Source organism: Chaetodon trifascialis, chromosome 15 (genome assembly GCF_039877785.1).
Source record: "Chaetodon trifascialis isolate fChaTrf1 chromosome 15, fChaTrf1.hap1, whole genome shotgun sequence".
NCBI lineage: Eukaryota > Metazoa > Chordata > Actinopteri > Chaetodontiformes > Chaetodontidae > Chaetodon > Chaetodon trifascialis.
The window spans coordinates 5,736,859-5,752,002 of NC_092070.1; the positions used below are offsets into that span (position 1 = coordinate 5,736,859).

The 15,144-nt window shown below is 42.0% G+C and overlaps 1 protein-coding gene across 1 annotated transcript in view; it reads right to left on the minus strand.

The window, feature by feature from the left end:
• tanc2a (tetratricopeptide repeat, ankyrin repeat and coiled-coil containing 2a) overlaps nt 1-15,144 on the minus strand; it is a 44,955-nt gene that overhangs the window by 6,424 nt on the left and 23,387 nt on the right. The window contains exons 6-26 of the mRNA XM_070981166.1: nt 14,783-15,103; nt 11,440-11,565; nt 11,085-11,351; nt 10,298-10,434; nt 8,928-9,159; nt 8,664-8,836; nt 7,482-7,562; nt 7,102-7,302; nt 6,708-6,842; nt 6,092-6,288; nt 5,893-6,001; nt 5,253-5,375; nt 5,026-5,163; nt 4,831-4,929; nt 4,294-4,485; nt 4,063-4,156; nt 2,188-2,321; nt 1,959-2,082; nt 1,330-1,505; nt 896-1,028; nt 66-157 (exon numbers count right to left, since the gene is read on the minus strand). Of these exons, the coding sequence (XP_070837267.1) occupies nt 66-157; nt 896-1,028; nt 1,330-1,505; nt 1,959-2,082; nt 2,188-2,321; nt 4,063-4,156; nt 4,294-4,485; nt 4,831-4,929; nt 5,026-5,163; nt 5,253-5,375; nt 5,893-6,001; nt 6,092-6,288; nt 6,708-6,842; nt 7,102-7,302; nt 7,482-7,562; nt 8,664-8,836; nt 8,928-9,159; nt 10,298-10,434; nt 11,085-11,351; nt 11,440-11,565; nt 14,783-15,103 (3,284 nt within the window). The remainder of the gene's footprint in view (nt 1-65; nt 158-895; nt 1,029-1,329; nt 1,506-1,958; nt 2,083-2,187; nt 2,322-4,062; nt 4,157-4,293; nt 4,486-4,830; nt 4,930-5,025; nt 5,164-5,252; nt 5,376-5,892; nt 6,002-6,091; nt 6,289-6,707; nt 6,843-7,101; nt 7,303-7,481; nt 7,563-8,663; nt 8,837-8,927; nt 9,160-10,297; nt 10,435-11,084; nt 11,352-11,439; nt 11,566-14,782; nt 15,104-15,144) is intronic.

The following is a 15,144-nucleotide window of genomic DNA, read 5'->3' on the forward strand; positions in this document are numbered from 1 at the left end:
CACCTGGTTAAACGTCTGTTATATGTGTGTGTGTGATTGAGTTTGCCTGTGCTTGCGTGGGTTACCTTGTACAGTCTGTCTCCCTCTTGCATCAATTTACTGAGCAGAACCATTAAGATGTCTGGTTTAGAGGTCGCCATGGCCCAGGTCGCTGGTCCTACACACACACACGCACACACACACACACACACACACACACACACACACGTACTGTGATACCAGCAAGCATCTGACTGATGTTTTATTACTGTGTATGTGTCAACTATATTTTTCTGTTTGTTTCTGAGTTAGCAGTATTTTCAAAACCATTTTATTGCATATTAAGTGACCAGTTTAGATGTATGTAGCGCCACCATGTGGGCATTTACAAAAGACTTTGAATAAATGTTTTGGTTAATAACTACTGAAGCACAAAAGCAAAACTGGATTCCTTGGTACCACACAAACCAACATGACTGATGCGCTTTTCTCTTGCGGTAACACATTTTCCTGCCATCTAGACTGTTTTCAGTTTTTTTCTCCACTCCATTTTGAGAGAAACTTTTATTTGCTTTCTTTCTGGGAGTTAGATGAGAGGACTGTCATCACTCTTGAGTCTGTATGGCAAATATGAAACTACCACCAGCAGCTGCTTAGCTTATCTCAGCACAAGGATTGTAAACTGGGCAAAACAATAATCGTCACAGATATACTAATATGGCAGCTAGATGAATCGTATGGTCCTCCAATGGCCTCTAGTGGCAATATAACCACAACATCTCTGGTTTGATTCCAGTTGGGGACCTTTCTTGCATATCATTCCCCTCTCTTGTTCTCATTTCCTGTCTCTATACCTGAATAAAACAATATGGTAAAACAATATTCATGGGAAAGCATTACTGAGTCACATCTCTACCTATTTTGGCTCCCTTTTTGAGCAGAGCGATGACTGCTGAAGTGTTTCTGCAGCCAACCGCTCGGTCCAGAGGACGCATCCCGCTGCAGTCCACATGCTCCACTGATGCACCATGATCCACCAAGTACTGCACCTAACACAGGAAAAGGACATAAACAACGGCAACATTTAGCATGACTGTGATGTCTTGACATGGAAACACTTCTGATTTTTATATTTCTTTTCTAAAAGCGAAGGAGTCTTGTCACCAACTTTTCTTTACTATTGCTATCAATAAATACTACTAAGAACAGTAGTGGATGATTTTTAGCTTAGAATATTAGAATATCGTTACAAGCATATTACTTTGTCCTCTGCAGACTCTGCAGGACAGGTAAGACAGGGACAGACAGATATGCTTCTAATACAATGACAGCTGCATCTGTTTCACACACCACTTCTGGGTCACCACAGAAGGCAGCCAGATCCAAAGGTGTCCGTCCACTGCGATCAGCATGAATTGTGGCTGCACCCCTCTCCACCAGCTCTCTGACCAATTGGAGCTTGCCTTTCAGACACGCCCAACTCAGCGCTGTTAACCCTTCCCTGTCAGTCTGGTCGAGAGAGGCTCCTGGAAACATATAGGTTGTGTGATTCATCTCAGTGTACGTTGGGGACACAGATAATGATGAGGTCAGAGGTCAGCATTAGGACTAGAGGAGGAGACCACACTGATTAGACTGTGAGAATTAATCAACTAAATGAAATCCTGTTTTTTTTATACATTTTCAAATAAAGGCATTTAAATAGTGGCCTGGTCTCAAATAATAGCTAACAAATAAAGGCCAGCAAGTCATAAAGACATACAGTACATCTATAGGGAAAGAGTTAGCTACAGATACAAGCATACATACATACACACATTTGTAACAGGGTACGTAGTGATGAGTTGTGAGTAGACACGACTCTACTGTTGCACACATGGACTTTGGACTAAAATATAATTAAATACATTTTGTTTTTGTTCTGAATTCACTGGTGTTGCTGCTCAATACTTCACCATCAGCAATACATGGGAGGTTACCATGATCTAGCAGCAGCTGGGCCGTGGTCATATGTCCCTCTGAGGCTGCTGTCATCAGAGCAGTTCGACCCTGCTGGTCCACCATATTCACCTCCACCCCGTGATTCAATAACAACTCCACCACCTGGCCGAGGGACACAGACGTAGACAGACTCTACATTTCTGTAGCAGAAATCAAACTAAACATGTGTTTAGTCTATGTGTGTGTGCTCTGTGTGTTCCACCGTACCTGCCAGTGGTCACGTCTCACAGCGCTGAAGAGCGGAGCCACACCTCGCCTGTTGCCTTGATCAACAGCAGCCCCCTGATCCAACAACAGCCTGCAGACCGCCAGCCGGCCACTTCCTGCTGCTGCTGTCAGAGCTGACACACACACAAAGAAGGAGGCAGATGTGCAGAGTTTAAAAAAAAAAAAAAAATGTTATGCAAGACTTTACAGTAGGTAAAATTATAACCGAATAAGAAGAAGAGTTCCATAACTTATATATTATATGAGCTGTTGAATAAGAGTGAATCTATAAATTAGTTTGAAAAGAGGACATGCACTGATCTGGAAGATTTCCCTCATCACAATGTATCTTGCATACAAAAATACAAATTTGGAAAACATTGCTATAATATCTCGAAATGAAGGAGCCAATGGGATGGGAAGTTTTTGGAGAAGAAAAAATGTTTCGAGGATTTGTGAAGAATGTACTCCTCCATAATATGTTGTAGTGTGATAAGTAATGATAGATTAAAGAGTAATTAAGTCTTACTTCCCTATTTATGTCACTACATTTGGACCAAAGCCACTCTTAGTTACTATCTGGTAGTACTTTGCATGCAGCCCAAATGACAAGGGTGAGCTCGGCAACCTGGATGGCGAAAGTCACCTTTCAACCTATAATCATTTAGCTTGTCATATCACAAAATATGCGCACACTTTGTAAGATAGCATAGAAATTCAGCTTTGATTAGGTGACTTTGAGTGAAGCACTAGTAGTCCTGCAGTATTAATATTAGCAGTATAGTAGTAGTGCACTGGCAAGACAAATTAAGTTCTGCCTTACAGGTATCTTAACACAGTGCAGTTTGCAGTGCAGCATTGTGTGACATTGGAAGAGATACTGTAACAGTACAGTGATAAGTACAGTACCATGGGCTTCTTGTTTCCATTCTGTTTCACTTTGCCACCATAAGCTCATCTTAATGTGACTTTCTCTGACTGCAGCCCATCTAGTTCACAAGGCCGATGAACTGAAAAGCTCACTGCTGTAAAATCATTCTATCTTGTGATAAAGTTTGAAGCGTCCTGCTGCTTTACAGGCAACTCTTTTCAAACATGATAACAATCACTGTCACAATCCTTGCCAAAGTATTGAAAGTTCCAACGTAGGATGCAAGAGACATCTCTGCCCGTCACTCACACTGATGGGCATTTCCACTGTCATTCTGAAGGGTCTTTACAGCTGACAAGATTCATAGTTTTCAGTGGTATTTAAGGAAGCTTCACTGTAAATTCCTCGTTTTGAGGCACACTCCAACGTTCTCTGTCTATTTTCATCTCATCTCACTGCTTTTATCAGACTGAGGGTCTGTTGCCGCTGCCACTGATTTGAATTTACATCTTGTTGTCAGTTGGAGATATTGACACATAAGGCTTAATTTCTTCATGCTTGCTTAGTTTTAATATGAATGTTGGGTCTGAGGCCACACATTAGACAGCACTGCTGTGTTTGAAGGCTATTACAGGCTGTAGTTGCTTGTGCGTTTATGCATCTCTTGTCTGTCTGTGTTTAGGTGTGTACTCCCTGCACACATGCATGTGCTGTAACATATTTCCAGAATGTTATTGCCTGAAATGTGCCAATCAGTCACGCAGGTCTCGTTGTTTCTGGTAATGTGATCACAGGGGCCCCACAAAGAGTGCAGCCAAAGTAAGTAATAAACAGCTAACCAGCTCTGTTTGCACTACAAACTACATCTACAAATAGTTTTTTATATCTAGTAGGAACGAGTAGTAGAGTAGTAGAGTAGAATAAAATTGAATTGAATTGAAATTGAATAGAGTAGTATTCACACTGTATGAACATTTGCTGTGTAGTTGTAGAAAATGTAATACCTGTCTCTCCCCATAGACTGTCAGGTGTGTTGATCTCAGGTCTCTCCTCATCTCTGTCATCTTCCTCTGGAAGATCCAGGAGGTATGACACCATCTACACCCATACAGTCATTATAACCACACACACATGCGCGATACACAATATCCCAATGTTACAAACATATCATAAATATAATTTCACGGCTCAGTAACACATGATATTTTAGAGGTGTGTGTGTGTGTGTGGTTGACCTCTGCGTGGCCCATGCTGGCTGCTGCAATCAGAGCCTGCTGCACTGCCTGGCACCTGTTCGCCCCCCTCTGACCGCAGCAGGAGGTGCAGCTCCAGTCTGAATGCTTCAGCAGAAAGCGCAGCACCTCCAAGTGGCCCCGCTGAGCCGCGTGCACCAACACACACCGACCTGAGCTGTCCACATGACCCACCTGAGGACACGAGTGGACGGAGACTTAGATGCAGTCGAAAACAGTATGATAGTGTTTTGCAGCAGTGACAGCACAGCCACATCTCAACATACACATACAGTAGGGTACATCACAAGTCCGTGTTTGCTTCACTGTCACCTGTTTAACGAACACCTGCACATGAAGAACAACCTGCATTCTACATTTGTACTGTGTCCTGCTCAGAGGCACGGGAACCCGCTGCTGTTTGAACCCACAGTGTCATTCTTGATACGACCAGGGGATGGCACCAAGCACACAGTTTTCACATCCTGCACACAATGGCTTAAAATCTTAAGAAAATCTAGCAGATGAGCAGACAGCTACCTTAGCAGAGTGCTGACTCAGCATGGTGACGATGTCCAGGTGTCCAGCTGCAGCAGCGAATCCCAGTGCAGTCAATCCATCATGTGACTTAGCATCCACCTAGAAGTACAACACAAGAAACCTCAAGATCCAATCACAACCTAAGACAATGTCAGGTGCTGGAAATATTGTGATGTCAATGAAGACTTTTTTTACCTGAGCTCCGTGGTCGAGCAGCAGCGCCACAGCATCACTGTGGCCCAGGTGAGCATGAACACACAGCAGTGGGGCATTGCTGAGGACATCACTCCGGTAATCCACATCAGCCCCACCCATAATCAGCAGCCTGCTCACCTGGACAGGTAGGGAGCCAAGTTACAGTCTGTCTGTATTACTTGTAGTGTTATTAAGTGTGTGTGTAGATGTCGTGTGCAGTATGTTACCTTGATGTTGGGGGTGTAAAGGTTGCGCAGCGATGACACAGCAGGGCTCAGGTTCTCTGTGCTGTAGGACAGCCACAGCCCCTGCAGAACTGAGGAGGAAACCCCAAGCTTCTTACTCAGTCCCTGGAAACAAGAATGGATGCCACAGAAACAAATAGTTATATGAGTATATGGACATTTTCTGTATCAATAAATCAAGAAACTTGCTCACCTTCACAAACTTTTTTACTACCCATTCATAAGACATCTGTTGGCTATAGTTAGCTAATACAGCAAAGAGTTCTAGTGAGAAATGGCAGCTAGCAGTGACAACACTAACCTTGACTACATATACTAACATTAGCATAAATTAAATTCCTGCTGTTTGCCTGCCACACAAATTAAGAGCACAGAAGCCCTTTCACTCTGGATATTATAATAGTTGTGTCCGATTGTACAAAAATCCCGCATTTACATAAAAGGGATGCTTCTTTCTTTGGGGAGTGAATGTTTTCCACACATTACTTTTGTGATCTGTGCAGTTTATGGCACCAAAACAACTCCTTGCATTGGTTCCCATGTTTATGCTGAGTCACTTTACGACTCTGTGTGTGTGTGTGTGTGTGTGTGTGTGTGTGTGTGTGTGTGTGTGCGCGCTTACCTTGTAGATGTGAGCCTTCAGGATGTGATGTCCCAGCTCCAGTGTCTGCTGTCGGCTCAACTTTCCTTCTTGTCTGCAGAGCCAGAAGGCCAGGAGTGTGTGTCCACTCCTAGAGACAGACAGAGACACAGCTTAGTAAAATACTCTCTTTCGTCCTCTGTCTTTTTCCCTCACACTCCCTCACTACTAGTCAGTGTACCTGGGGTCACAGAGGAACCTGTCATCCTGACCCTCCTCTCTCCACATCAGCCACTCCCTGAAGGAGGCGTGGTTCAGCATCCTGCCGCCGTCGCTCCGCTGTACCAGGAAAGAAGAGAGCTGCTCTAGACGGTGCATAAACTCCACCCACTGCAGTGTTCCTCCAGTCAGAGCAGCTGCATTCACCACCTCAAACAGCTGGAGGAAGAGAGGAGAGGAACAGTCACATTTCATGTGTATTGATGTCAAAGATGTGCCAACAAGACTCAGAGTCTACAGCCATGCTAGCAGCTCTGTGAGGCTCTACTCAGGCACAGTGGTGTTTTGAGCTAAATGCTAATGTCAGCATGCTAACATGCTTTGAATGACATTGCTAACATGCTTATATTTAACAGGTGTAATATTTATGATGTTCACCATCTTAGTTTAGCGTGTTAGCTGATTAACACTAAACATTAAATACAGCTGAGGCTGATGGGAGTGCCTGCAGTTCTGCAGGCACAAATTAAATTTTTGACCTGCTGTCAGCACTGGATGGAAAGTGAAGGTTGTTAAACTTCATTCTCAGGGTGACGTGAATGTATACACACTCACACAGACACAGTGATGGTGTGTACCTGCTGGTCGGTCAGTGGATGCAGTGAGGCCACGGTAACGTTGAGCAGTGGCAGAACTCTCTGAAAAGACGACTGGGTGGGAAAGCGTATGTTGAGCTGCAGCAGGTAGACCTCCGCAAGACTCACAGGAACCACCTACACACATACACAACAGTTTTCCTGTTTACTGTCTAATAAACACATCTCTTCAGAGTAAGCTAGCACATTTCTTCAGAAGCTTTACCCATTTTTAGTTTATTAATAATGAAATAAATACACATACATACCTACAAAGTAAGCAAAACAATTGCAAAATAGGTAATTGTCTATTATAACTAACTGACTAATTTCATTTTCCTACAATCCTGCTTACATTTCATGAATTCATCATCCACTTCACACCCCTCTTTCCTACCTTGAAGCTGGAGCTCTTTAGGACCAGGTATCCCCCCTCTATCAGGTCCAGGGTCAGTTTCAGGTAGAGGTAAGAGCCCTTGCTCAGGCTCTTCAAGTGGCTGATCAGCTTGGCCAGAGCTGCGTTGTCAAGACGGCCATTGCTCAGCGACACGTTGCTCTGGATCTCAGCACTGCTGTGGATACGCTGCATCAGGTAACCCTGACAAAACAAAACAAAACAAAACAAAACAAAACAAAACAAAACAAAACAAAACAAAACAAAACAAAACAAACATATGTTCAGATGTACAGGTAGACAGAGAGACAGACAGACAGACAGACAGACAGACAGACAGACAGACAGACAGATAGACAGACAGTCAGGCAGACTGTGGGTACCTGTAGGTCCTGGTCTATGGCGTTGTTCTCTTCCACTGTGTCGAGAGAGATGTGGTGAAAAGGTAAAGAACTTGTGATGTCCTGATTGAGAAAAAGACAGAGAAACAGGTTTTGTCAGTTCAAGCAAACCCTCTGCTGTGTAGTACTATTGGTACTGGGAAAGGGCTAAGCAGGAAGTGGTCCATGGCCCACTGGGTTTGTCTGCTACCCACAAGTACAAACACACACCCACTTGATGAAAAATCTGTAACCAGTCCAAACTCTATCAGTGTGTGACAGCTCAACAACACATACAGTATATCATATGTACACAGATGGCACAGAGACAGTACAATATCTGAGATTCATATATTCATCATGAGAGAGAGACACTGGAAAACAACATAAAACCTCCTGCTGTGAGAAACAGAGAGGATGGTTTGGTAATGCAAAGTCCAGCAGAGAGCAGAGTAGGCGAGACAACAGCTCTTCATGTGCCCAGAGGCTCAAATAATCACTTGGTAAAGAGTGAGTCATAGAAAACACGAGACGGAAACGAATGAAAGAGCCAATAGATAATTAGAATAAGCAGAATTAGAATAACCAAATCAAATCAAAAAGCTTAAGATATGGGGAGAACATCTTGTTCTTGTAACTGCATTTTATGACTCATATGGAAATTAACCATGTCATGTGATACACCTTGAGATCAAATATTACTGAGTACACAACAGAACCTCGCAGATGAACATTTAATATCCAAGATTTCACATTATACACATTTCAGTTCACTATCCATGTAACAATTTGGCCGTGTTATAGTACACTGACCAGACAGCCACGTACTAAGGTTTTGACAGAGTCCAGTTTAAACAAGGTCCTTGATTCCAGACAGAGGTAAACAAAAGCAGCTTCTCATCTACAGCCAGTAGACAGAGATATCGCCGGCTGAAACGTCAACTCCAACGTCAACATCAACTGCTGTAGCTAGCGAGCTAATTAAGTTAATGTTAGTGTTGTGAGTTTGTTGCTGACTTTCTCATATTTCCACCAGACTCTTGTTAAAATAAGAATCATGTGAAAAGGGTCTTAAACATGCACTTCATGCAGGGTAACAGTATTGTAAGTATTAGAAAGAATGTCTGATGTCTGATTTTTGTTCCGCCATTAAAAACTATACAAAATACAGTATAGTGTGTATACCTGCTGACTGGTCCTGACAGTGGTAATGACCTTCAACCAGGAAGGAAATTTCTGGACGTTTCTGGACAGGAAGGAAGTCAGTGTGTCACCGTAGTCCGGCCGGTGGAACTCTGCCTCATTCAGCCCATCAATCAGTATAATGAGCCCCGCCCCCTCCACATGCAACTTCCTCTCTGGAAAAAAAACAATAAAGAATAGAAGAAATTAAGCAGCGACCCTGGCTGTACAGGATAGAAGCTAGCAAAATACTGAAGAATCTACTACCTCTGTAGAGAGTGTCCAGTGGTTCAAGTATTCCTCTCTGGAGGGCAGAACTCGGATCCTGGATGCAGGAGCGCAGACTGAGCATGCTCTGTAGCTGTGGTGACCGGTGCAGCAGCTCCCGATAGGCCGCCAGCTGAGGGGCGTCACTTAGCATTGCCGCCATGTTGTGGACAAACTCCGGGACCAGACAGGTGTGACAGTTATCAGCTTGACAGAAATGATATGAAACTACCTGCAAAGACAGACAAGGAGAAATATTTGCATGTTTTGTGGATTTTAGCAGAGTTATTGTCGATTTATCGACTGGCCATATAAGATTCTGAGAAATTTTGTGATGAAATGTGTCTATCTACACATCACAAATCAGCATAAAACCATTCTGTGTAGCATCCATATTAAGACTGGCCGGATGCACCCAACGTCATATTCAGGTTAACTATATTGGCCTCAGCAAAACTCACTAATTTTTTGGAAAACAGGCTCACAAGTTTTCTTGCTAAGAGTGACATAAGAAGATCAATACCTCTCAAGTTCTGAGAGTATATATGTAGTTAGAGCCAACAGCTGGTTAGCTTAGCTAAGCACAATTACTGGAAACAAGGGGGAACAGCTAACCTGGTTCTGTTCATTTAGAGGTGTGGATATGTTACATCTCATTTGATTAATTCATATAAAAACTGAAGTGAAAAAAGAACATGACAAGATGACAAGTGATGACAAGATTGTATGAGATATGATGTGCTACTTAGTGAGTTTTAGAGGTGCTAGTACTTTAGATTGTGTTACCTTTAGACAGAGCCAGGCTAGCAGTTTCTACATGTCTCCAGTCTTAATGCTAAGCTATGCTAATATACAACAACACTAACATTCACCATACAGACTGTAGAGTGCCAAAAAAAGTTACAAAAAAGAAAAGAAAATAATTTTCCTTTAGTAAAAGTTCAGATGTGTGATTAACTAAATGTATTACAAGTAAAAGTCTGAATAGCCTTCACAGTTACATTATTGCTAATACATCAATGTCTAAACAGCATTTTTTGTTGTGTCTGGTTGGAACTAATCTTAACTACTTTTCAATATCATTTTTTGTGCTCATTATTGCTCATTACATGTTTTGTATGAAAAATCTTCCTTTGCAAAGTAACCCATAACAGTAGCTATCAGATAAATGTAGTGGAGTAGAAAGTTTAATATTTTCCTCTGAAATGTTGTGCATCAAATATGAAGTGGCATGAAATGGAAATACTCAAGTCCAAATACCTAGAAATTGTGCTTTAGTACACCACTTGAGTTAATGTACCTAGTTACTTTCAATAGCCACTGTCATGTATTGTGAGATACAGTAGGTCCGCATTCAGTGGGGATCCTACCTGCCCTGCAAGCCTCCTCAGTGCCTCCTCTTGTCTCCTCCTCATCTCTGGCGTCCCAGGACAGCTGCCTCCTCCTCCTTCATCTCCTCTTCCTCCTCTTCCCAGAGAATCGTGGGAGAAAGAAACAGCCTCTACATCTGGAGTGAAGGCCGGGGGAAGAACATCAGAAAGTGAAAAAATTTCAAATCTCAGTAAAGATGTAAACACTCAAAACATCTCTCTCTCTTTCTTTCTGGCTGCTGCCTTCTTTGCGCTTAACTACATTTCTACTGCTTTCGTGTATTTTTTCCACTGCATGATTTAATGGGTTTTTCTGGTGGTTGGCACGGCTGTGCGTCTGGATGCTGGTTGTGAGTCTGGCTGATTTTATTGGGTTTTGCATGATGACTCAGCTGTCTCTTACAGAATGAATACGTTTTTTTTTTTCTTCATCGACGGAATAACTCACTGGGGGTCCTTTGGCAAGCACATGATATGGGCTCTTTCCAATAATTTAAAACGTCCCCTTCAAGTGCCCACCAAGGACAGGGTATATTGGATATAATTAAGCTAAAAATAAAACATTTCTAAAATGACATCAGGCTTTTTATCATGTCAATCTTCTTTAGGCATCTTTGACATAAACTGTCAGTCACCAGGACAAGTCCAGTCACCATGAATTGGGGATGTAATGCAAAGCTTCTATCTGTATCTACATTTCTTTATGAAGAAGAAGAATCCTTTATCGTCACATACAATCATACTCAGCACACCACTGTGAAATTTGTGGGAATATATATATGCTTACTTTTAGGCATGGTCTGGTTGGCGGCAGCAGTTGGCCACATACGGTTTCCATGACAACTAAGTGCCACCAAACGGGTAATGATGGCTGTTTTGCCAAAGCCCATGTTGCCGACGATTACTATCCCCCGACTGGTTGATGGGTCACCACTGCGAAGACAAGCATCCACCTGCTGGAAGAGCCACTCCCTGCCAGTGAACAGCAAATCGGATGATAGACCGGGAACCTCAAAGTGGAGGGGCTTCAGGTTGAGAGAGGGAGTGAAACGAACTGCAGGAGAAGAGGGGAAGAGAAGAGTGATGTAATACAGTACTGTTCGTAAAACAGTGCTTTACAGTTCACGTTTGTATGCATTTACCTCTGTGGTCCTGTTGACTACGATTCCCAGAATTCTGCCTGGGCATTCTGAGGGACGTCCTTGAAGGGATGTGTCTCTGCTGCTCATCCAGATAGGCTAGATCTTCAAGGTGGGCAGAACTTGTGGCTAAAGAGACAGAATGATGGAGAAAGTTTCTTTTCTGCATAGGCAAGGATAGATATGAGTTCCTCCAAGATCTGGATGGGTATGAAACATGTCATTTCCTGCTGTCAGTAGGTGATGCTATGACTATGATGGAGTATTGGCATATAGATGTATTCAGGCTGGGATTCTTAGAAAACAAGCAACATATAGGGAAGACGTGGCCATATACAGTTGAGTTACGAAGCATATCTTGTTATGACCAAGTACGGATATTCGACATCTCAAAATGGTCACGCCATTCAAAGAAAATTCAAAAGCTTAACTACTTTTCATAGTTAAGGTCTTTTATATACGATGACAAAGTTTAAGGTAGATCGGATTAACCTCCTACGAGGAGTTCATTAAAGTATGATCCATGTAACAGGCAAAAAATATACTACAATTCAACATAAATTCAAAATGACTGACTTCCTGTTGAGTTTTGGTCATGGCATTGAAATACTTTTTTTTTTTCAACTCTTTCGATGTTACATGTGCCTGCCAAATTATGTACATCTAGGTGAAAAGTTCTGCAAGGACTACTTTGTTGAAATTTCCTAAGGCGGTGCAATCAAGCAATTTTTCCACAAACATTTGCAACATTTGCACAAGACCAATAAAATCTGTAATTTTTTCACCACTACTGATTCATGTGAGAATTTTGTGTTTTTGAGCACCTTTTGGCCTCAAAAATTCTTAATTGGAGAGAATAATAATTCTTGGTGAGAGTTTGATAAAAAGATCAATACTACTCTTATGTCTGTGTGGTAAATATGAAGATATAGGAAGAAGATGGTTAGCTAAGCTTAGCACAAAGTCTGGAAACAGGGGGAAGGTCGCCTGGTTGTATCCAAGAGTACCAAATTCCATGTACCACCATGTCTTAAGTTCACTACTTAACATGTTACATTAAGTTTGTTTAACATGTACAAGTTGAAATTATTAGTACGTGACTATTTCCTGGCCTTGAGCAGTTGACTTCCTGGATTTTCCACTGGTTGCCTGGCAACACCAGAGTGTTGACAAATTCTCCTAAATGGTACATAACATTAGAATTTGTGACTTCAATGTGGTTTTGTTGCTGGTCTTACACTCAACAGCGCCCGGGAAACAACCACAGCGAATAGATGCATAACCTGTAGGAACCACAGCATGAACACATGAAAGAAGCTAAAATCTAAGTATAACTACGAACAAAACCTGGGGTTTGAAACACTGAAAACTCTGCGTGAAGACCTATGGTGATCTTGCAGATTTGTGGTTAAAAAGAAATTTTAAAAACAAATCAAATGTTGTCTTCCTTTTCTCGTCTATTGTTAGCGGAGAACAGACAGGATTTAGGACATCGTCCGCAGAGTGTCGACTTCCACTGTAGCCGCTAAGAAGTTGATTTGAAAGCCATCAAACAAATATAGGAAACCTTGAGTTGTCTCGACCCTTCAAAAACAGAGAGAAACCTACCGAAAGTTTGATCAAACCAATCCAGTTACAATCCTGCAACACCACAGAGAATGTGAGAGCTGGCTGTGCCTCCTGCCCTGTGTGTGTGTGTGTGTGTGTGTGTGTGTGTGTGTGTGTGTGTGTGTGTGTGTGTGTGTGTGTGTGTGTGTGTGTGTGTGTGTGTGTTTTGAGACACGTCATTCATGTCACTTCCTTCCTTTCCCAAAGTGCTCATGGTTTTTAGTTTTTATGAGACACAGAGAGGAAAAGAGGAAAGGGAGGATGAGATGTGAACATATTGTCCAAGCATTGTCACTGTTTTTCAACCTGGTTGTTTTGTATCTACACATGACAAACTACAGATATAGAGCTCTTTATCACCTCATTTTAACATTTATTTTTGTGTACAGATTAAACAAATGAGATGAATGAAATGAGAAATACCTATCGTATGTTGTAAGATTAAGAGGTGTTCGTATGCATCTTTTGAAATTTGGACAGGGCCAGACTTTTTCCCAGTTTTCAATTTTAATGCTAAGCTAGGCTAACCATGTCCTGACCAAGTCTTGACTCCAGCTCCATACTTAACACACACACACACACACACACACACAAGAAATTGGGATCAATCGTCATATCTCACTTTCGGAAAGAAAGCCTGTATTTCCAAAATGTTGAACTATTCCTTTAAGTTTAGCAAAATGGATAATAAATTGATGATATCTGTGCTCGTTTGTTCCATGAAGAACAAACAATTATGTATATGCAGTTAAAAGTGGTGTAATGGTGCTTGTGTTGCCAAAGCTAAAAGGAAAGCTTTGGAGGAAAAAAAAAAGAATTTGAATTGAATTTGTGGAACAAACTGTAATACATTGAACTATTATCACTGTTTAAGGATGATATGCCGATATATGAACAATATAAAGATTTAAACAAAATCTTTATGACCTGATTGGATCACTCAGAAAGGGGGCGTGGCTTAGCAAATACAATATGGCGCTGTTAGTCAGTTATGGAGTTGTAGATGACTATTGGCAGTTAGATCGGGAGGAGAAGCATGAGGACAAATCAATAAAGCACAGCATGTTCTTCTGGAAAAGTTTTTGCCTACAGACATCCAAACACACACTATGATGTAGCTCTGCTAGTCAGTCTATGTAAAAGCAAATATGGAGCAAAATTTGTTCGTAAGACAGTATGTTGCAGGCTGTAACACCAGAACAATTAGCTGAATGATACTGAAATGCCAAAATAAAGTTGAGGGGAAGTGGAAAGTTTAGTGATAATTCTCTGTTTTTGTCACAAAAAGTAACCAATTTCACACTACAAACTGCCATTTAATCCATTGATAACATAAAAATATTGATTAATGCAGCTTTGACAGATGTTTATTCCTACAAAGGTTTCCTAAAAAGTCTTTAAATATTTAATAAGCATAAAGTTACCTCATGTCATCCTGAACTGGACTTAACTCCACTGTGGCAATGATTGTTTGGAATCTTGTTGGTACTAAAGTTGAAATAAGGAGTCGTAAGCTACTTATATTCCTCTGTTTGTTGGAAGCCCTGTTTTAACTCAGACTAGAAACATAATTATCATGGAAGCAAGGCTTTGTTTGTTCACTGTCACTACTGAACTCACTATAGTTGAGAAAGAGTGATGTATTTCCTTCCTAACAGGAAAGAGTGTGTGGGAGAGCACTGCAGGACTGGAAACCACTTTATTCACACCCACTCACATCATCCATTTACCATCTTACCAGCAACTGAATTTGGGCGGGGCATGAGGTAGAGTGGGATTGAGTGGGTGGAGCCTGATGTGTGGGCAGGGCCATGGCCTCGGTCTGGGTGGAGTTTGTTGAGGCTGTAAGTGGATGCAGCCATGTTGTCCTCCACTCTGTACAGGAAACCGTCATTTGTTCTTCCTGCAACCATCATACTGGAAGAGGAGGTGGAGGCCACCACCGGCCGGCCCACCTGCTGCCAGAGGTTGAGGCTGCTGCCATGGTAACCATCACCAGGGTACTTGCCGCTGTCATCCCGTTCTGCTGCCGACTCAGCAGAATAGCTGGTCAACGTGGCTGAAAGACAGAGAGAGGGAACGATAAAGTTAATAATTTAG